Below are 23,184 nucleotides of genomic sequence, written 5' to 3' on the forward strand. Positions count from 1 at the left end.
TGAGGTAAAGTGACTGAGGACCAATTGGAATCGTAATGACAGATTCCGCCAGCCAACAGTCAACGCTGCAGTCATTTGGACTTCCGGGTTTAGTCTCGCCTGCTAAAAAAAAAAAAAAGAAAGAAAAAAAGAAAAATCTGGGCTTGCTTTAGCTGTCATGGCTGCAGAGGGAGACTTTTTAGCAAGATATCGAGCTGTATCCAACAAGCTGAAAAAGTAAGACGGCTTCGTGCAACACTACGTGTGTAGAGAGCCGTGATTCTGTGTGATCGTATTCTGTAGAAGGCATCCAAACCCTACGGAGCTAACGCTAACAGGCTAAGCTAGTGTGTGGATGTGTTGTTTACATGTTCTGTGGAAGATGTAATATATAAAGTAACCTCGTATGTTAATGACAGTTAACTGTAGACGTTTATTATAGTTGTGTTTATTGACCCGGAACATTAAATATGTTTGTATTGATGTTGCAGGCGTTTTCTACGAAAGCCTAATGTAGCGGAGGCCAGTGAGCAGTTTGGTAAGTGTCACCCAGTTTGATGGACAATGTAAATTAGTCGGTTTAATTTAGGGTATGTTGGAACAACGTGTGTCATATTTAGTAACCCAATGTGGACACTATTCAATGTTAGAATCAGAGTAAGACACGGTATCAAACATGCAGTCCGGGGGCTCTGTACGTGGTCTACTGAGGGCTTTCAAAGGGCTTGAATTCTGATTTAATCTTTTATTTAGTTCTTTTCACCCGAATGCTATCAACAGACAAATGCACTAATGATGTTCCATACACAGTGGCGTGAAAAAGTGTTTGCCCCCTTCCTGATTTTTTTTTTTTTTTTTTTTTTTTTTTTAACTAATTTGCATGTTTTCCACACTTAAATGTTTCAGACATTTTTCACACATGGCCATGTAGCTTTGGATTTTTTTTTTTATTTTTTTTTTCTTCCTCATTAATAAAACCCTTGATTTAAAAACTGCATTTTGTGTTTACTTGTGTTACCTTTGACTGGTGTTTAAATTAGTTTGATGATCTGAAACATTTAAGTGTGGAAATGATGTCAAAAAGTAAGAAATCAGGAAAGGGGGGAAACACTTTTTCACGCCACTGTAGGTAAATTCAAACCTGACCGCTATCAGTCCCATTGAGGACAGACGTCTCTTTCCTACGTTGTTTTTACATTCCTACAAACTTCACATGTGCCAGTGCTCTGAAAGAGTTCTCTGATATCTAAAGTTATATATTAAATAATTTCTATTAAGATTTTGTCCCAATCCATATATATGCTTTATCTAATATAGAATATTACATGCATTTATGTGGCGGTGATTGCAGTAATTTTACTATTATTTGGTGATTAAATAATATGGTAGTATTGGTGATCGGGGGCTACTCAGTCCTTTGGTGTGATCGCAGAGGAAATACAGTAAATCAAGTTCAGCGACCAAGCCAATGCATTGTTTTTCTACATGTTAATACAGTGATCTAGGTAATATCCTAATCATTTAACTCTTCTAGGTACGTCTACATCACTAGCACAAAAGCTTGAAATTGTTCATCAGGGGAAAAAAAACAATGCTCGGCTAAGTTTAGTCATATTTATTTTAGGTCTAATATTGTATCTCTAACGTTTGTAAAATAAAGGCATCCTCTGAAACTAGAATCATTTGCATTATTCTGAACAATATAATGAATCACATCACATACAGATTAGACTTTGTTCCCTTTATTCTTCATTTTAAGGCCGTTAATCTTCTGAATTGCTAAAACACTGGATGGTATATGACAGCAGCTCCAGCTTGTGTTCCACACAATGAAATGAGAAAGGTGTCTTTTTTATTGTTGCTCTTTGGTTTCAGGTCAGTTGGCCAAAGAGCTGAAGCAGCAGGACTGTCTTCAGTATGCAGCCTTCTGCAACCTGGCCATGGCTCGGTGAGTCAGACACTCTATGATGAACCACTTCATGTTAGTTTGGCACAAACAGTCTGAGAGCTTAGGTGTACACTTCTTACAGGCCTTTTTTCCCTTTATCCTCAAGACAAAAATTTAACACTCTAAATAGCTCTATTTATCATTTATGGGGAAAGAATGATACATCTTTGTTTATATTTGAATTAATTTCCTGTTTCTTTAAGTGCATAATCCCCTCAGGCAGGGGTTGCCAACTACCGGGCTGCAGGCAGATATTGGTCCATGGATTATTCGGTGTGGGGTCGCAGTGAAAAAAAAAATGTTATTTTTTAAATGAATTTTATTTCATTTTTATGTATGTTCCTGTGATTTTATTTTGAAAAAAATGTCGTTTCCACATGTGGGCTCACATCTTACATTTACTTGACTGCGTTTGATTAGACACAATGGCCCTCATTTATCAACCTTGCGTGAAAACGGGTGCAAATCTGTGCACATTGGTGTGGTACGACAGGACCAACGTGTGCTTTATGAAACATTGGCATCTGACCAATCCCATCGCACCAATGATCGGGTGTTGACAAATGCAGCAGCTGAATTTGATTGTCATTAACATGTTACGCCCTCAAATATTCCAGGTTTTGAGGCCCCCGCCCACTGAGGTCAAACAAACATTTGCAAGGAAATAAATGTTTCCGAGATGAAAATCAACATTCAAAAACAAAGATGTGCTTTTCAGTAGTGTGAAAACTGGAATTTAATGAGCTCATTTTAACGCTCTGTGGAAGAGGATAACAGAGGAAGTGAACAACATTTCCGTATTAGAAAGGACTCAGGCTGAGGTTTGATTTAAATTCTCAATAACAGCAAATTATGGTTTAAATGAAATGTTACTCATCCACAGCCTAAAAACTTAAATTCCTGCTATTTGATCAAGACAATTCTTTACATTTAGAAGAGTCAGATTGGTGAGCGTGAGCCCGTGCAAACCCCACCACCTGTTTTGATCTGTTCTGAAAGTGTGTCTGCTTATGTTTAAATGAGGTTTGTTTAATACTTTATTTTCAGAGTCAGTCACATTAGGCTGGGCTCCAGCACAAATCCACACACTCGGATTATGGTACACGAGGTCAGACCAGAAGTGAGATCTGATTGTAGCGTACAATCACGTCAGAATTGATTTATACCGGAACTTGTGTGAATTTGGTCGAACGCACGTCGTACGCTCAGATCTGAACGTACAAATGGTTGATAAATGAAGGCCAATGTGAGTGGAAAATCTGCTGTGATTTAATCTCTCTACTGTCATTGCTTCAGATGTGAGCAGACTCTGTTCAACGCTCCTGGGGAGGCCCTGGCTTTAACTGATGCCGCCCGCCTCTTCCTCTCGTCTGAGAAGGAGAACCGAGCCTTGCAGGCACCGGGCTTTGACGAGCACCTTCAGGCGGCTCTCAACTGTTATAGTTTTGCCATCAAGGTAAAGAATAACATTATTGTTTTCTCATTTTGTAGTTAAGAGTGTGGTCCCTATAGTCTGTGTTTGAATGGATTTTAGGTGTACATTGAGATGAACCAGCCTGTGATGGCAGCCAGTCTGTGTTTGGAGCTTGGAAACGCACTTAAGGTAACACATTGTTCCAAAAGAGACATTGCTCTGTTTTGTTCAAAGATTTTTTTTCCCTAATAGAGCAAATGATTTCACCAGTCCTTGTGTGTTTTACCAGGAGATGAACAGGCCGGGCGAGGCCATTGTTCACTTTCAAAGAGCCGCAGAGTTACAAACTCAGACACCAATTGAAGCCCTGCTGTCCATGGGTGAAATGGCAACTTGTAAAATCCTCACCCGTAAGTTCTGTCTGCTGCATCTCATGGTGTAGAGCGCACCGCTGTATTGGCCACTTTATACTAAATGAACAATATTCCCTGAAAAATCCACAATGTGACAATTTTGGGACATAGGCCGCACCCTTTTGGTTGGCGAGGGTGCAATTCAAACGACTGAGCCAATCAGAACATGTAGGTAGGCGGGCTGCTATGTATTCTGATATGGTTTAACTGATGAGCTTCCATCTACACATGAAGTCACCTTCTCCACGTCTGTATATTTGTCCATTGTCCTGCTATTACAAACTGGCTGAGATCTCTTACATTTTAAACCCTGTTGTGTATTTTAGTCCTGCTCTTCCTGCTGTAAATGCATACGAGCCCGCAGCTCTCCCCGGTCCAGAAACTTTAATTTATTATCTATGTTTGCTTTTTATTCAAGCAAACACCTTATTTTAGGCATAGAGAATGAAAACGTCTCGTCTGTCCTACGTGCTGCACGTGCATCACTCTAGCCATAACTTCCGAAGCTTGTTTTTCATGTTCAGTTCATGGAGATGTACAGTGGTTTTGCCAGTTCAGTCATTCCACCAGGGGTGACAGTCAATAATACACTGTTCTGCCTCCAACAGCCACTTTCACTGGACAAATGTGTTCTACCGTATTGGCCCCATCTCAACTTTAAATGAAAATAACAGCGGTCTATACAAAGGAAAACACTGTATAAAACTGCTGTGTGGTTCTTGTGCAGTGTGAAGACGTGTGCGTGTGTGTATCTTTTTTAGGGGACTACGACGGTGCATTGTCAGTATTTACAGAGATGCAGCTCATGTGCCAGGAGAGAGGCCTGCAGCTACCAGGCACAACCACCCCTGTCGGTGAGCAATGAGTCAGCAGAAAACCACCTGTGGAACTTAGACTTTTGGATGAACAGTGATTAATTACATTACACACACACAATGTTGTAGGGCTGCTCAATTAATCGAAGTTGATTACCTTTTTGATTATTAAACCCAACGATTTAAAAAATAACAATCGAAAAAAAATGATTATTAGAAGAAGAAAAAATATATATATATATATTTTTTTTTTTTTTACACATGTTTTATTCGCTAAATAAAACAAAACCACTATTTTGGACATTTACAAAAAAATAAAGCTTGGCACACACATGTTATTAATACTAACTTTGAGTTGTTTAATCCACACACATGCAAGCTCCTCCCCTCCACCTTGCCCCTCTCAAAGCCAGAAGAAGAAGAAAAGTTGTTGCTAGTGGTCTTGAAACATGGCAGGAGAAATGCAGCAAAAACACTTGGTAAACAAGTGGCAAGTCAAATTCTCTGATATGGGAACACTTTGGGTTTGATGATGAAGACTTAGAGCAAAGACACATCACGTGCAACAAGTGTTTTGTTTTGTGCAAAAGTGAATATACTTGATTTTAGTGTTTGTAGGATTTTATTTATGTTTAAAGAATATATTTTATGTTTTTTGTACAAAAAATAAATAATTTTTTGGTTGACAAATAATGGTTTGAATAATCGTGATTTCTATTACGACTAAAATAATCGTGATTATTTAGTTTTTTATAATCAAGCAGCCCTATGATGTCCAAAAACAGAGAATTTGTCTGAGTAAGATGCTGTTGTTTCACATTGCTATTCGCTATAGTTGCATTTATGTGACTGTAGTGACTGTAATATAGTATTGAAACTATTAAACCTTCCTTTATTCAGGAGCTTTTCTGGACATTGTGGCCAAATGTGAGATATCCAGAGTGCTGCTGCTCATGTTACTTGAGGTAAGCAATAAGCAGGAAAACATCAGTGGACAAAGATCAAAATCATATTTTAAGAATGTGATTAAAACTTGTAAAGATGGTCCTCAGCCTAGAAATACTAGGGGTACAATTGGAAAAGCAAACACCATTTGTTCTATAAGTTAATTTTCAAGTGTCTCTTTTCTTTCCCGAAAGACTTGGAAGTTATTGACCTTCAAAATGTGAAGTGTGCCACTTAGTGGCTTTCAGGGGTACTGCATGTGTGTCATCAGAGGTCATACTCAAAGGGTTTCGGTATTCAACTTTGCAAATGTTTACAATTCAATCACAGTAATGAATATTTGCGATATGTGGATGTGGTATTATAATGCACTTTGTTGACTTACTTACATTTTATAAAAAAAAATGTATCAGGAAAGTTCCTGTCTTTTAGTTAGACCTGAGATTTTAGGTTTGTGTGAACACTAAAGAAAGGTCGTATAAATTTGGCTTCCCTTTGATTGGTTTTTTCTTATGTGCGATTCGCCATTCTTAACTGTAGGAACAGCCAGGCAAAGTAATAGAAACCAATGTTGGCTTTATTTACATTAGATACATTAGATAAGCTATCTTCATTTCTTAGCACATGCACTGTGCAACATATTCACCTGCTGACAGTTCAGACTTCAGTACTCAAAAAGCTTAAGCCATCAGGGCAGGAATGACTGAATTGTAGAAAGCAACAGCTACACAGCATCAATTGATTCCCACCTTCTATTTCAGTATTTCTCAAATGGGGGTACACAATGGCATTACAGGGGGTACTTGAGAGAGAAAGTGCAAAATGAACAAATAGAAGCATAAAAATACGGGGTTTCATGTTGTTTATTATTTAGGTTAAAATTATATAATAATAATGATGGAAATGATCTTGATTAGAACATGAACTCAAAATACAAGGGTAAACCGGAAATGATTAAAAACTGTAGGAATAATTCTATTTAGGAGCCATTAAATACAGTTTCATTCCACTTATTTACAAAATTAGGTATTTAAAATGTGTTATCACTCATTCTTTCATTCCATCATTATGTTCTATAGTGGTTTTTCACATTATTCTGAGCAAAATGTATTGGACCAAGGGGGTACTTGGATTCAGAAACAGGAGAAAGACAGTTTGAGAACCACTGTTCTTAATTCATTTTATTGATGATGTTTTGGAGCCGACTGTTTTTGATTCACTATTGTTTTTTTTCTTTCTGTGAAGCCTCCTCCTCAGAAGTTGTTACCAGAACATGCTCAGACACTGGAACGCTATGCCTGGGAGTCCTTTGACCCTCACGGCCAGGGTAAATAAAAGCTCATTCATTTAAAAAGATTGTAACTTGTTGTTTTCTTTCTACTGGGAAGGCAGAAGTTTATTTTTGAATCGTGAGCAGCACGATTCATGATGTTAACGTGAAACTTTTGCTTTCCCTCAGTGACCTTCCTTCCAGAGAACGTCTTCCTGCTTCTGCAGTCAGTCGTAGTGAGTTTTATCATCCATTCAGTTATTCTGTCCACAGGATTTCCTGGTGCTTTCTGCCTCAAACAGGAAATATCTGTGTTTCAAGGCCTTCCCATTAATGCATAGCTTGTCAAAAGCTTTTCCTTAAACCAGTAACACAGTTCTTCAAAGTTGAAGTATTTCATTACTTTTTCCTGTGAATCCAGTGCGACACACTCAGTACTCTCTGCGTACATACATAGATACACTCACTTATTTGATGCAAATGGATGAGTCTTTTAAGAACTTAGACTCCTTTCTTGTAAATTTGAAATTTTAGTTCAGGGGCCAAATATGGACCAGTTTTATCTCAATTGGGCCACAGATTTTAGGCGGGAAAAAGATGAATTTCAATCAATTGTGCTCTAGTTTTCAATATCAGTCTTTGTTGGGTCTTTGCTTAAAAAATTCTTGATTTTGTAACCAATTTTTGTGGAATTGTTTGTGAGAAATTGCAAGATTTGTGAAAAAAAATAAGGGTTTTTCCACAATTTACTATTTAAATGACTGCATTAATTTGATGTAAACTGCAAGCCCCTTAAAATATTGTAGAGTTTCATTAAATTGGTGAATTTGAGATATAAACAACTGGATTTTTTGTTTTCTCTGTAATTTTTACTGTCTCCTGCGGGCTGAATTGGAGGCTTTAAAACGCCGTATCTAGCACATGGGCCTTGAGTTTGACACGTGTTGTAAATGGAAGAATTCTATGAATTTATTAGTTCTGTGCATGACAGCAGATCTGTTTTGCAGATGGCGTGTCAGGAAAAAGATACAGAGTCCCTCAAGTCCCTTCAGACTGAGCTCTGGTGAGTGTTCACAGATGCTTGTTGATACAGTGTGCTCAGAATGAAAGAGAAAGATTCCTGTTCTTTGCTTTTTGATGGTATTAATGTGTTCGTTCATTCCCTTCTCCTTCCTTCAGGCCATTTTTAACAGCCGAGCAGAACCACCTACTCCACCTGGTGGTGCAGGAGCGCATCACGCCGTCTGGTCAAGGCATTTAAGTTTGCTCCAGATGTGACTCACTTCCTCTGGGAACAGTGCTTTATATAATGGAACATTCCTGTTTTGGCTTGGGTCTGTTGTAAGGCCTGGGAGTGGATTTATTTCAAGAGTTCAGTGTAGCTTTTACCCAGAAATTTGTGTACAAAAATGTTGTTTTTCTTTAGCACTTGTAAAAAAAAAAAATAATAACTGTTTGCTCCCGTTATTTAACAACAATATCTCTATGTATATTTATTTTGTCTTTGGTTTTGTCATATTCTCTGATAACTGCTGGTCAAAGAAAAATAGACACGACTGCTTTGTGTTGTAATTTTAATAATAAATGTCATGGCTTCAGTTCCAATGTAATCATAAACAAGCCCTTCTTGTTGCATAGTCCTGTAAATACAGTCATATTAAACACAGCATTATCCTCCATCTCTGGTTCATGTTGTGTAGGCCTGTACAAATGCATACGCTGTTGTCATCATAGCAGCCAACTACTGAGACAAATTCAATAATGTTAAAAACAGTACAAAAAGCTACAAAAATATGGTTACAATGAAAATAGATTAAAAAAATAAAATAAAAAGGATACATTATACTTCAGTTGTAGAAAGTTGATACATAAAAACTACTTGTACTGTAGGTTAAGGCTCGTATGTCTGAATTCTTCAAGTTCTACAACAGCAACGTTGCAGTTTTGGCTAAAAACAAACATACAAGATTCCTTTTTTCACTGCTGAAACCTTTCACGACCTTGTATTTAAGCTGACAAGTACTTTACACACACATGTTAAGATTAACACGTTAAACTATCATGTTATAAATGTTTGCTGCCTAATGCAGAAACGTTGGTATAATCTCTAAAGAAAAGGAACATTTTTCAGAGATGCTCCTTGTTTTAAAAAGGCACTTTTTACAATTGTGTTTTTTGTGTAAATGAAACCACAGACATTACACAGTGATTACTGACGCTGTGGAATAAGCTGGACAGATCAGCAGACTTTAGAGCGGCACCGATTTGGTCATCCTGTGGTCATAAAACATCACTACATATTACTCTGAAGAAGTATGTCTCGAATTTATAAAGCAGAACTGATTGTCTTTTAAACTAACAATAAATTCTTGAAAACTTTGTCGAATTAAAGCCTTTATGTGAGATTTGATTGCGCTCCATTCTAACTGATTATGGTTGGCATTTAAAGCAAATTGTGTTTCTAGCTGCAGATGGAGTTTAAAAAAATGTCTTGTCAAATTTAAACGATTCCTTTCTTTTCCCATACTTGGAGGAATGCCAGGTTAGCTTTTTTTTTTTTTTTTTTTTTAATTAACTCTCACTCACTCTTCTTCCGCAGGACAAGGTAGACGATTGCTAAGAGGAAGGTGAAGACAAAAGAGATCCATGCCAGGATGTAGGAGTGTCCGTAACCTCCCTGTGTGTCTTCAGCATGGAGCTCAGCCGTGTAGATGGCAGCAGCAATCATTATACACAGGCCTGCGTTACACAGTTAGGGGAGAAAAGGGCTGCGTTAAATGTCATTTTATGGTCCAGTGGGTGACATCACAAAATACGTAAACAGTCAAATTAAATTCAAGACTTTTTAAGACTTTTTATTGCCATTTGAAATTAAATTTAAGACCAATTTTCACAGTAAACACAATTGGTGGGAGGGAAAAAAAATGCCTCATCGATTACATAGGGTTAGGGTAAATTATTTCCAGTCTCTAGTGCAGATGTGCAGCTGGCGCAAGAACACAAAAAATATACAAAATTACAGTAAAATACACACGAAAAAAGAATGAAATAATCAAAATCACTCCAAAAACACACAAGATGACTAAAAAAAATAGCCAGAAATATATAAAACAACAAAAGTACAAAAAATAAACGCCATTAAGAAAAATCTTTGTTGGACAGACAATTTTTGAGTCCTGCTGCAGCCACTTAGTTGCTTCCGCTGGTGTGATTGCACAATGTTTGAGTAAATTATACTTTTTTAAAAAAAATGAAAGTTACCATTTATTTTGAAATGTGAGACTAATTACAATCATAAAATTATACTTGTGTTAAAATCTCAGACATTTAAACAACTAAGGCCTTATTTTTAGATTCATGAATTTAATGCCTTTTAAGACGTTTTAAGTAACCCTGGTAAATGAGATAAATCCTTTATGAAGTTGTAAACATTAACGGACATGGTTACAACAAAAACCCTTGATTGGGTGCACAGGATCACAATACAAAAGTAAGCTAGAGGCAAACCAGCCAAGTCTACTAAAGTGTCTATTGCCTCCATCATTAGTCCAATAGTTATTTTAATGACATTTGAGGTTTTATCCATCTAAGAACTTTACTCACTGCTAACAAATCTTAATTCATGTTAGGAGCTTAATGACTTATTTAAAAAAAATAATAATAATAATAAAAGAACCTCCCTTCTCTGTAAAATACTTGGTTTTCTTCAAAACACAATATTTTAACTCTCAATAATACACAGTAATATAAAACATGTGTTTCTTGTTTTTGCTGGAGAAACTGCCAGGACCTGGTTGTAGTTTCTATAGTGTGACAATGACAGTGAGGGTTGGCCTTTGGCAAACTAAAAAACATCTCAAGACAGAGAATGATTTCAAAAACACACATATTTCTATGTTCTGAAGTGAAAAAAAGTGTTGAAAACCAGTTAAAGTAATTGTTTCACTATGTAAAAACAGACAAATGCAACACTTAGAGCAACTTAAAGTATAGTTGAAATCAAAAACTAGTGTTTTTATATACATCTGTGTTCTGATAACAATTTTGTTTGAAATAAAAAAAATAGGGGGTGTCAGAGCTGTAGGTATCCAAGCATCACACTTTGCCTCATTATTCCAATCAAAACCTATAATATCCCAGTGCTAAAGCTGAGCTTTTGTTTATGTTGTAAACATGCCTACGACATAGCATAGGATCACACCCATTGAACATGTTTTTACTGTAAAGTCGAACAAATGTCAGGAAGAGTTTCCTTCCTTCCATTCCCTCACGTTTTATATTCAATTCATAATTCTAAAATTGTTTTTATTGTTTCAGTCCAATCAATTCCTAATAATTGTATTATTATTAAACAATGAGGTTTCCAACAAAAGTTGTTTGTTTTGTTTTTTGTTTTTTACAGCGAGCTCACATCCCCCGCCGAAACACACACATCACCGATTCGAAAGCAGCACATAAATCAATGTGTCTCTCCGCTGCAGGTCACACATTCATCTTTATGTTACTTACAGGCGATTAGCTGTAAAATGCCAGTGAATGTGAACCTCTGGCCTTTGGGCAAGGTGAACAGCTGAGCAACAAACACAAACAAAGCCAGGATGGAGAAAATACAGGCCAGCACAGAAGTGGCCTGCACGGTCTGGAGGTATTCTGCAGGACAAGAAAAAAGACAAATAGAGGCCATAGAGAATGAGTGACACAACTATGAGGTCGTCTTCACCAAATTAACAATTCCAGGGGAAATTAAATATAGCCAGAGCCAATTAATTGAGCCATCTCATTGCTAAAATGTGGCAAATAGTTAGTGTTTATGCTAGGTCCCAGGGAGTGTGTACCTTCTGGATAGTCCTTCAGGTTGGTGTAATGCCACACTGAGTTTGTCAGCACCCACTTGCCCCACAGGTCAGTGGACACTGTGTCAGTGACCCACCAGGCCTGCAGACACAGAGAAAAAAAGCAGATCTTAGAACTAAAATAAAGAAAAACCTTAATAACCCACTTGAGTGAAGCATTAGTTATAAATGTAATCATAGGGATCCTGTGGGGCTTTGCATGTGACGGGGCCTCCACGAGAGTTGCGCAGTGTGGGGGTGTGGCCTGTGCCTTCTGGCCTGGCTGATCCACGTCGGGAGTGACTGGTCTGCTGGCTGGGTGCGCTGGGCCCCGTGAGTGCTTGGGCTGGGGTGTCTTAGGGGTGGGTCTTTGGGTTGGGCCTCTCAGAGAGTGGTCTCCTGCCGTCTGCTTGGTAGCTGGCCACGGTTTGGTGTGGCACCGTGCTGCCTTGGGCGGGGTGGGGCTGGTGGCCTTGGGCCCGCTGTCCACCGGGCTGTACCGGTATCGGGGGGTGTCTCGTGTCAGTGCGTGGGTGGTCGGGGGTGGCCTCTGTGGGTGGGGGAACTATGCTGGAGGCATTGGTGTGGGGTGGCGGTGCCGGGGTTGGGGATGCTTGTGGTATCGTGGGGCCGTGCGGGCCTGTACTGGTCCTGGTGTGGGTTTCTCTGCTGCGCAGCCGCTCCCTGTTGCGATGGGGTAGGCCGCCTTGGACCAGCCTGGCTGGTGACCCGCTGTGCCTGGGGGTGGGGGTGCCTCGTGCTCCGTGGGGCTCTGCTACCTCGAGGCTGTGCATGCCACTTACCGGTATGACAGTCTGACTGGTTGGTGCCCTTGGGAGGTCCTGACTTTAACAATAATTAAGCCTCATTGAGCAGGCGACATCGATGAGATGTGATTTGGGGCGCCCTGGGGGGCTTGGCTGGTGCTCCAGGGGGGTTGTGGTTGGTGGCGGGGTGCGCTTGGTCCTCTGCTCCTTGGGGCTTTCTCGGGTGTGTGTGTAGGGGAAGTGGCTGCCTCTCGGCCTGGGATCTCCCCGGGGTGTTTGGGGGGCTTTTCGGTCATTGGGGGGTGGCCTGGGGCCCCTTGGCTCCCGTTGTTCCTGCCGGGCTGGCTGCATTGGGGCGGCGCTTGGGTTCGCAGAAGCGGTTCTTGCACAAACATTGGTCATAAATGCACTGGCATGCCTTGGGCTGTGGGATAAGCTCGTACTGGACCTAACCTTAAACACGTTGATCCCAAATACCAGTTTTATGTATAACCACTGACTCCTTCCCTCTGTTCAAGGCCACCACCATTACACTTAAGCTGGGTGGTGTGTCACCCGTTTCAATGTATCCACAATTGTCACCAGACTGGCTGAACTAACTACAGTATACAGCACAATATGCACAACTGTAACATCACATCTCACTCTCACTTTAAAACAGACAACTCTTCCCCATCCCTTCCATTTTCTTACCCTAACTCCCTCTTCCCTGTTCCCTTCCCCTTCACCCAGGTGTAACACTGCCCTCGATTTTTATATTGTCCCTTTTGTGATGGTCACAATTATGCAATAAAATAAATTCATTCATTTAATTGCAATAACAAAACATTCATTGTCGTCTTAAAAAGATTGCACTTCTTGTAGTGTTGACCTTTGACAGCATGGGCAGACAACAGAATAACATGATGAATGGATGACGTAGTTACATGAAAAGCAATATGTGTCGAGAATAATTCGGCAAATCTAACAAATATTTAATATCAAATTTCTCTATTTGGTTCACTGTTTTCAGTATGTGTTTGAGTATCAACGCAAGTTTTTTTTTTCTGCACTGAATCTATTAAAGAAATCCCTGTCAGGATCAGTGTGTCAAAAAATAAGTTGAGATTTATCAAGTAAAAACTAAAATTCCCTTCATTCTTTATTTGGGGACTGGGTGTATAACTGAGAAAACAACTAAGAATAGGAATGAACAAATCAATCCCAAAAGGACAATTAAAACATCACAGCACTTACAGAGCAGAGATAGTATATAGAATATTGGCTAGAGGACAATAGGATAACGCTGTATACATACTTCATTGTCTCAAAAAATTCTTAAAAATTCTTCTTGCCAATTTTTCTGTGATTATTCAATGGGCACCCTGTTTGATCAGAAGAACACTTTTTAAGACATGGCCAATTTAGTGAGGGGAATATGTGTTGATATTTTTTTTCTTCCATTTTCAGCTTTGAATCTAAAGCACATAGGAAACTGAGATTTGGTATGATAATACAGCTCCATCTACTCTCTTATAATATACAAAAATATCTGCTATATATCCTATTTGGTCGACATGCCAGCCCCTCAAATTTGGAAAAAAGTTTGTCGGGGTTTCGGCCTTGAACATGTTTCAGTAAACAACCTTGCATATGCCTCAGCTCCCTGTAATGGTATCAGCTTTGAGCTCTGGACATATGACTGTTCACATCACTAATGATTAGTCAGATATACACACTGGTTCTTGGGTGACAGTCTCTTCACATCTGAAAAAATGTTTTTTTTTCTTTTTTATTATTTTCATTGGCCAATAACTGCATGTGGGAATGTAAAAAAATCAAATGTATCAGATTTCTGTTTTAATTTATTGTATAAAGATGACCCTTTCTTGGGATATAAAACGGTTTTTCTTGAAGCAACTTTTACATTTTTATTTTGTACCCCAACTTTGGGGCTATTTTATCACTCGCCAATATTGAAAATCCTTTACATGAGGTCATTGTAGCATGCCTCTGTGTCTTTAATTAATTTAATGTTCATTAGTTTTGCACATAAAAGATATAAATTGTAGAAAATATAGAAATTTGTTCATTGTTAATATTATGTTTTCAAAAATAAATGTTTTTCGGATTCAATGTTTTTTCGATTTTTTATGTTTTTTTTTATTATTATTTATTAGTTTTTAATTAGTAACAAACTACACAAACAAAAAATTTACAATGTGCCTCTTGAAATTAAAAATTCTGAATTTTCTAGACCTAAGTGCATGGGATGTGCTGAAAATGTGTTGAAATGACATGGAATGATCCAGAGTTCTTAATGGTTGCTAATATTTCCTTATTGGATATAAAAAATAGATATATTAACAATAGTTAAGGTTTTTATATTGCTAAGCTAATGTCACATCTTGATGCTGAGATGATGGACGTGTGATGCTTTGTTAAATTACAGGCAGTACCACATATTAATAATTAGACACATTTGACACAAGAGCATTGTAGAATATACAAACAATCTGCCGCACATCTACCAAGTGTTTGTTTTTGTAGACCTGCTTATCCTGATCAGCATCCTGGCAAACTAAAAGCCTATCCCAGCTTAATCAGGATGGAAGTGATGTACATACACACTGGAAATGTGTTACACACACACACACACGCCTACATTCGTTTTATAAACTCAAATTATACCAGCATGTAGGGCGTGGCAATATGGACCAAAACTCATATCTCTAAATTTTTTTCCCAAAATGGCGATATACGATATAAATCTTGATCATTTCTATTCAATTGAAGTCTGACCCGAAAAACAATTTAGGGTTAAATTTGCTGATGCAAAATGCCACACAGGCATGTGTATTGAACAATTGCACAATATGTGCCACTTTTGGCTTTTTCCACCTATAAAGAAGTGAGTGAGTTCTTTAGTGTGGCTTGTTTAGGGGAAGGTCTGGGTTAGGACACACTCAGCGATCCATCTAACTGTGCTTTTCATGTTGTTCTGAGAAGTAGTGAAAGAAGCAACTCCTAAAACAAGTGTTTTAAAACAAGCTCGAAAAGTCACTCTTGCGCAAGAGCCCAATATATATATATACACATATATATTGCTACAGTAAACATCTCATGTATAAACTTAATTTATTTTCCACAAAGCCGTCTGTATAAAATAAAAGGTTTGTCAAAATGTAACATTCTTTTTTAAAGAAAATAACACCAATGAATTCAATTCAAAATAAAAAAAATAAAAAATCTGGCCATAAGTATAGTTACATTTATGAAATCTAAAACTGAGAAAATAACCTGCATTCAATGCTTTTTTTGGCGCTGTGCATTACGTTTAATCTGGCTTGTCGGCTATGATGTGATGTATTTGATTGTTGTCTGGTCTTTTTTTGTAGTTTCACAATGCCTGTTGATCATTATAAAAAAAAATTAGTCAGTAATGGTTGGGTGTAGAAATGTTACAAATTACTTCTTTTAAAACAAGTACAATTACTGATTTAGCAATATACTCAAAAAAGTAAAAGTACCCATAAAAGCTACTCAATTACAGTAACGTGAGTACTTGTAGTCCCTTACTTTAACCTCTGTATATACATCGATAGAGGCGATATTGTAATTTTCTATCTCGCCAAAATAGAAACTCGATATATCTTGAATCGCGATATATCGCCCAGCTCTACTAGCATGCATGTCTTGGACTTTGTATGTACCCCTTGGGAGAACATGCAAACTGCACAAAAAGACCGGGGCCACTTGGCAGCATTATCGCAAACAATTCCACAGCCATTCCCTGGCTAAACAATACACATTGTACAGTGACAGAGTGGAGCTACTGGTGGAAGCATTCTTACATTATCAATGGTGGCCACCAGCAGTAGGATGATGGTCGTGACGTGCAGAACAACGATTCCACCCAGCATCAACATTGTGGCCTCCTGAAACATACCAGGAGAAGGGAAGGATGGAAGGACGCACAGCATTACGCACAGTACACACACACACACACACACGCGCGCACGCGGTCGTACGTGTTGCTTTAACGCAGGAATTCATACCAGTCAGTGGAGACCAGTATTACGCACACTACCTTCCCAAAGAGATCCCCTTTCTTTCATATATTCACTGATCCAAGTGAAGCCGTGTCTCACAAGCCCAAACTTGTCCCCAGCAGCAGAGCAGACGTTCACATTACGTTACGTTATAACACGGTGTTGGCCACATCACTGTCCCACATTCACATTCACAACTTTTTCCCACATTAGAAGAAAACATTTCCATGATTATTTGACAAAAGTAGCGAGCAATAAACCCCACAACGACTCCCGTTTTTATTGCTTTGGGCTGGTTTCCGTCCACAAGAAAGGCGCATTTGTCTGAGACGCAGTGAAGGCATTCCCCGTTACACCGCAGGCCCAACGCTGTAGTTTAAAAAAAAAAAAAAAAAAAAAAAAAGAGCGCCACATTTCACACAACGCAAAAACTAAAAACCATTCACACCTCTAACAATACTGTTCTAAACATAAACACAGCCCACGGACCAGCGACGGACTGATCTCTAGCGCAAAAGTCCGTCTTTAAGGACTTTTTTGAGCTCTCAGTCGGAAATCTCACAGAGCGTCTAAAAGGTGGCATTTATACACTCACACGTTAATAAAACATCTACGGATCATGCACAACACGCTTCAAAAGACCTCGATTAATCAGAAACATGAGAAAACATTGGGTAAACATTACCTGAAAGCGCTAAAAACGCACGGCGCGGATTTTTTGGGGGAATGTGAAAGAGCGTAGACCCACCCAGATTTGACTTCACAGCGTACACATCACCCTCTCCCTCTTCATTCCCTCTTTCCCCCCCTCACCAAGCCCCACCCATCAAGTTTAAACGTCCCTGCCTTCTTCTCTCTCTAAAATATCCAGATGAGCTCAAAGGTTCAGGTTGCCCCCTGCAGCTCCATTCTGTGCGTAAAAACGCGGAGTGCATTTCTAACACCACTCACAAACCTCTGGTGCGTTTTGGGTTTCCAACACTCCACATTCCGCTTCAGAGTGGATTTCAGGCAACACTAAAACTAACAGCTGCACGTTTTATTGCACATACAAAGCAGTTTTTTGTTCAGTCAGAGCACGTTTTGGTCTATTGTCAAACATAGGCAATAAGTGGCCCAGGGGCCACATGCGGCCCTCAATCTAATTTTGTGCAGCCCCAAAACAAAATTGTAATTCATGAAGTTGGAAATTATACAAAGAGCAACTTAATAGAAATGCACAAAATGTCAAGAGAAGTACAAAAAGTAACAACAAAAGATAAAAACAGTGCAAAAAACGTATTCACAAAACACACAAGACACACTAAACAACCACTCAAACACACAAAATGACTACAAAAACAACAGCATGTACAAAAGGTCTTCAAAGACGCACAAGATTACTCGAAATGACAGAAAAATACACAAAATTACAACAAGAACAGGACAAATATAATGAAAACACACAATGACTTGAAACACACACAAAAAGAAATAAAAAAATCACCATGATGATGAAAAAATCTCCAAAAACAATTTAAAAACACACAAAATGTGTGTTTACAAGCTTGTATTAATGCTCAGATTGGTCATTATTTTTAAATGCTGACATGAATGATGATAATGTGGCCCTCGGGTCAGACAATCACATTTTTGTGGCCCCCGCTGCTAGAAGTTGCCCATCTCTGGTCTGAGTTCACATGGCTTCTCTGATTGCAGTAGGAATAAATAGTTACCGGTACACTGAATTATCACAAATAAAATGGTATTTGATCACTTTAAGTAGGAATAAATGGACAGTATAATGTACAAACCCTGAATAAAACCATTTCCTGATTGTTGGTATTCTCCTCACAGAGATAATTTAACATGTTTTTAAAGGGCAAAAGGATGTGAGCTGCATTTTATTCTATTCGAAAAAAAGGTTTCCAGCCCAATGTGGACATATTCCAGTTGAACTACACTGTGGTAACCAAAGCCATGGTTTCTAGCCCAGCCCACTCTATTGTCTTGCAGCCCATTTTTGGAGATAATGCCTCATGTGTTCCCTCTGGGTGCACACAACAGGACAAAAGTCACACATTCACAGTTAAGAAAAAAAGAGAAAAAGGGAAAAAAGTAAAGGAAATAAAGAGGAAAAATAGGGAAGAAACAAATTCACTGTTACAATTTGCACTAATTTAAATACATAGAAAATAATTGCAGGGAAAAACCGCCAATAAAGACATTTTTTTTCATTTTTCTATCAGTGTTTCTTTGCAGTCCGTCCATCAGTTCCACCATTCACATGTCTATTCTTCTAAGTGGTTATGAGCACCTCCTCCTTCCCCAATGTACTCAGTGTGCATGAGAATGAACTGCATGAACCAGTTTTCGGTCCATCATTAAGACTTTTTCACATTACAGACAATTGGAACCAAACTGTGGAGAAACTCTATGAGCATTGAGGTACCTCTATAAAAGTGTGTATATAAGACAGTCCGCAGAAACAGGACTGAATCATAACATAACCTAACTGCTAGAGCAGATACGGGCACGTCTGTGAATGGTCGCATTTACAGACCTTGGAGTCGCTGTTAGTTTACCAATAAATGGGAAGAGATTCCTCACCTTTATAATAAGTGTTGACTAGGCCACTGGGAGTGAGGCCCAAGGCCAAGGCAGGCTGACTTGATAATACTGTATCATGTTTTTCTGCAGTCAGTGCCTTCTCCGCGTCCTTCTCTCGCTGATGATGGCAGTTCCTGATCTGTGGTTCACGGCTCAACTAGTCTGGGACACTCTAATGTTCTATCTCTATATCCTGTTCTGTTGGTCCTTCTGTCCACTAACCCCAACCAGTCGACGCAGATGGCTGCCACCTCTGAACCTAGTTCTGCTGGAGATTTCTTCCTGTTAAAAGGGAGTTGTTTCTTCTCACTGTCGCTAAATGCTTGTTCATGTAGATCTTGTTGGGTTTTTTCTTTCTTATTATGAATTTTATATTTTGAAAAGCGCGTTGAGATGACTTTGTTGTAAATTGCGTTATACAAATAAAGTTGAATTGAAATGAAAAATGTTTCAAAGACCAATTTAAGTCATTTCTGACCTACACAGATGACACAGTTTAAAACCATGTGTTCAACGTGACCTGAAAATGAACGTCAGCAATAATAAATTGGTGCAGGATAAACACTGAACACCTAAACTTTAGCTATGTGATGAACCATATAATTATAGCCATATGTAAAAACATAGTATTAGACATAGACCCTTTCATTGATTGTGGTCTAAATCACCAAATTATATGTAAATTATACATCACTTGTCTCAGATGAAAGAAGGTAAGCGTGATTGTGTGAAGTTCCTTATTTCTACAAAAGGAAAAACACCTTTTGTGCGTGTGTCCGTGTGTGTGTGTATTTTATATGACATTTCAGGCTGTATTTTTTGGCAAAGATCACATGGTAAGAGGAAGTCCTGCTCTAAGCTTCACAATAGCTGCTTTATTCTAAAAGGTGACATAGGGACAGATACTATAAATGCTTCCCTGGCTCTTCCACTCTCTCCTTGTCTCATTTGTGGACGGGTTTTGGACAGATTTTCTAAGTTGCCAGGCCCCTTCACCGTATGGACCATAACTAATAGGGGCTTTAACACCATGTCTCAGCATCCAGTGCTTAGCGGGTACAGTATGTACTGCTCTTGTGATTTAAGTAGCACAGGAAGACGCTTGTGGTCTGGCAAGGAGGGGAGGCTTGTTAAACTAGGCCCCTCTTCCTGCAGTTGTTTCCAAGGAATCAATAAATCAATCTACCATTAGAAAGCAGACTGTTTTAAACAGATTTGACTTGAAAGTCATTCAAGTGTTCAGTATACATAATGAAAATAACAGTAATACTACAGTGATAGCAGCAAAAAAAAAAAAAAAAAAAGGACCGTAAGTAAGATTGAGGCAATCTTTAATAATTTAAGTGTGGTTGCAAACAACATTATAGCTCATATCCAGAGTTTCTGAGAAATCTATGTTTATGTATTATTCTTTTGAAATGCGAAAAAATACCTAACTAGTCTTGTACTATGGTCTACTGCCGGTGGTCATTCATATACATTAATGTATATAAGTCCCGCCTTCGTCCATAGACCCCTATACAAATGCAAGAAAGCGTCGACTTTGCCCAGCCAATAGGCTTCAACTTCCTGGAGCGGGCCACTGTCAGTCAAAGTGAATGACGTGCACCGTCACAACAGCAAATAGGAATCACTCTGGGAAGCGTAGCGTCATGGAGGAGCGTTCCGAAACTCCAGTTACCCACTCCACGATTGCCAACGTATAAAGCTTCTACTAAAAAACAAAAGAAAAGTCTGGGTACAAAGCTTGTGGATAAACGTCTTCGCGACCGCAACAGAATTTATCTCGTAGCTGCTTTCCATAGGATTCTGAACGGACCAGGATTTGGTGACATTTCTCATGGACAGGTATTAAACATGTTGTAATCAAAAGTTATTTGGCACTCTAACAGTAAATGTGTTGTTTTTGTAGTTATGCGACTTTGTTATGTCTGCGCAAACGTAGTGGCGTGGGTTCTGGTAGATTGGTAGAGGCAGGGGAGGGAGTAGAGTTGTTGAGGGCCGGACATCAAGACGTTCTCTCAGAAACTCAGCTCTAACATAGATTTTCAATGGAATATATGCTCTATGAATATAGAGAATTAAACAAATTTTCAACTGCTATGCACCAATGGTCAGGGTCATTTTAGGCAAAATTAAGCAGTTCTTAGCAACAAGCAGAGTGTAGGAAGATGAAAAAAGTGGCTTTCTAATGTGCATTTTATATTGGTTGAGGCTTAAACTCACAATTTCTGGCAAGTCAACAAAATCAATAATACATATTAATCCACAACTATTTCATGATGGAACATCCTCTGTATCACTGAGCAAATTAGCACATGGAAACATCACATATAGCTTTACTAAATAACTAACTATCAAATTCACTAAGCCAGTCACATGTGTGCAAGACAGCAGCTGTTAGCGTTTAAAGGGTTCAAAAGCATTAAATTCAGTTATTAAGATAAAAATCCCAAATTACACAAATTGCATCTAGGCAGCATGGAGATGTTTTTTTCAACAATGATTCATTGGCTCGATAAGTGGAAAACTGATGTTTATAAAAAGGCAATTATCGACTGCAATGGTTCGCATGAGAGCAAATGCTGTAAAAAAAAAAAGGGTTTTTGAGATAAATTTCTGATATTTTTCAAACGTCGTCTAATGCCTCCAAAATGTTGTTTTTTTTAATGAACATTGGATTTTTTTTAGCAAGAATTTGCAAGTATATGTTTACATTACCATTTACAGTCAAACATTTGGATGCACTGTGTGGGTCGGTTGTGTAGGACAGTCTGAATATGAGCTGTGGCAAGTTTGGTGTTAAATGTGCAAAAATTGTGGAACAGCAAAGGTTCAACAGGTTTTACAGCTTTTGTAGAAAACTGAGTAATGGACAATGTGCAAAAGGTTTCTGGCTACGTTTTTGGTGAAATTTGAAAATCTGTCACACATATGGTTGTTTTGTTGTGATTTTTCCAAATGTTGAACTTTAGAGGCTTGCTGTAACGCCACCTTTAGGACGATAGGATGGTGTTTGCAGCTGAAGGAATCTGGCACGGGACAGAACCTTTGTGCAAACTTTGGTCCTTGTTTACACGTGGGTAGTATGATTTCTTCGCAAGTAATTTCCGAAGTTTGGAGGAAAGAAGGAAGGAAAGAAGGAAGAACATGAAGGATAACAATAGATCCCTGGCAGCTTAGGCTGTTTGGCCGTAATGAGTTTATTGTGTGTGGACTGAACATGAGCTGTTTAGGTTTTCATCTTTGCTGAGATAAAGTAACATTGGTGATTCAAATAGGACTTCTGCCTAAGCATGCAGTAAAACATAATATATATATATATATATATATATATATATATATATATATATATATATACATATATATATATATATCAGATCAGCATAAGAGAGTATGCTACAGTAAAAAAAAACTTCCAAGCTTTGTGATATTTTTTTATACAATTACAGGTACTTATAGGGGCATTTTTCAAAGTCTCAGTTAATAACAGACCTGCTGTGATGAAAATAATCACAGTGTCAGAAGGTTTGGAAGTGAACCAGGGGAACATAATGTACACATCGCTCAACATAACACATTGTGATTAAATCATCATTTTCAAAACTTCCCAGCTTCAGGCTCTATTCTTTGGAATCACTGCACAGTCCAGTAACATTCAGTCTATTACCACAGCTGTCACTGCAGGACCTCAGAGCCAGACGGAGAGGTTTTCTTATAGATCACCTCCAGATGCTCACAGCCCTCGGGCAATGGGCACTGGTGAATGCTTAAAGTTCATCTTGAATTAAAGACTGCAGCCATCCTTCTGATGCTTCAAAACCACATTATTCATTCCAATACTATTGTACACACAACATTCACAATATCATCAGCGGGGCACAAAGAAATTATCAACAGTCAGGAAATACATTTTTGTCGTTGTTTCGTATATTTTACTGTTATTTTTGTTGTTTTAGTGAGCCATTTTGAGTGTTTATGGAGTCATTCTGTTAGTTTTGGTTGTTGTTTTTTATATTTATTCAGTATTTTTGAAGTCTTCTTGTGTGTTTCAGTTGTCCTTTATGTATTTTTGTTTTCTTTTTTATCATGTAATTTAGTAGTTTTGTTTTCTATGTCAGTGTGTGTATTTTTGCTGTCCTTTTAAGCATTTTTTTTTGAGTAATTTTGTGGATTTTTGT

General features: G+C 38.4%; 3 protein-coding genes across 3 annotated transcripts in view; 1 reads left to right on the forward strand and 2 right to left on the reverse strand.

Annotated features, from left to right (window-relative positions):
* On the forward strand, positions 1-9,355 carry f8a (coagulation factor VIII associated). The gene is made up of 12 exons (XM_028446071.1): positions 1-216; positions 471-517; positions 1,855-1,927; positions 3,224-3,383; positions 3,462-3,530; positions 3,631-3,751; positions 4,516-4,608; positions 5,470-5,534; positions 6,760-6,841; positions 6,974-7,020; positions 7,792-7,847; positions 7,964-9,355. Exons 1-12 carry the CDS (start codon positions 158-160, stop codon positions 8,043-8,045), a joined length of 954 nt encoding a protein of 317 aa, XP_028301872.1. The 5' UTR covers positions 1-157; the 3' UTR covers positions 8,046-9,355.
* LOC114462949 (epithelial membrane protein 1) lies at positions 9,281-17,210 on the reverse strand. The gene is made up of 5 exons (XM_028446086.1): positions 17,100-17,210; positions 16,217-16,300; positions 11,620-11,719; positions 11,294-11,434; positions 9,281-9,523 (listed from the first exon to the last, which is right to left on the reverse strand). Exons 2-5 carry the CDS (start codon positions 16,289-16,291, stop codon positions 9,363-9,365), a joined length of 477 nt encoding a protein of 158 aa, XP_028301887.1. The 5' UTR covers positions 16,292-16,300; positions 17,100-17,210; the 3' UTR covers positions 9,281-9,362.
* The window catches only part of LOC114462957 (extensin-like), a 17,320-nt gene continuing 5,920 nt past the window's right edge, over positions 11,785-23,184 (reverse strand). The window contains exon 2 of the mRNA XM_028446099.1: positions 11,785-12,916. Coding sequence (XP_028301900.1) covers positions 11,973-12,410 — 438 coding nt within the window. The 5' untranslated portion in view covers positions 12,411-12,916 and the 3' untranslated portion in view covers positions 11,785-11,972. The remainder of the gene's footprint in view (positions 12,917-23,184) is intronic.

The sequence above is a fragment of the Gouania willdenowi genome, chromosome 1 (genome assembly GCF_900634775.1).
Source record: "Gouania willdenowi chromosome 1, fGouWil2.1, whole genome shotgun sequence".
NCBI lineage: Eukaryota > Metazoa > Chordata > Actinopteri > Blenniiformes > Gobiesocidae > Gouania > Gouania willdenowi.

What these genes read in the sequence shown, in the direction of transcription:
- f8a (XM_028446071.1), top strand. Translation starts at nt 158, where the DNA reads ATGGCTGCAGAGGGAGACTTTTTAGCAAGATATCGAGCTGTATCCAAC. An exon ending in TGCAACCTGGCCATGGCTCG is followed by an intron (nt 1,928 to 3,223) that starts GTGAGTCAGACA and finishes TCATTGCTTCAG; the next exon opens with ATGTGAGCAGACTCTGTTCA. An exon ending in AACTTGTAAAATCCTCACCC is followed by an intron (nt 3,752 to 4,515) that starts GTAAGTTCTGTC and finishes TATCTTTTTTAG; the next exon opens with GGGACTACGACGGTGCATTG.
- LOC114462949 (XM_028446086.1), bottom strand. Translation starts at nt 16,291, where the DNA reads ATGTTGATGCTGGGTGGAATCGTTGTTCTGCACGTCACGACCATCATC. An exon ending in TGGTGGCCACCATTGATAAT is followed by an intron (nt 11,720 to 16,216) that starts GTAAGAATGCTT and finishes CTGTGTCTGCAG; the next exon opens with GCCTGGTGGGTCACTGACAC. An exon ending in CATTTTACAGCTAATCGCCT is followed by an intron (nt 9,524 to 11,293) that starts GTAAGTAACATA and finishes TGTGTAACGCAG; the next exon opens with GCCTGTGTATAATGATTGCT.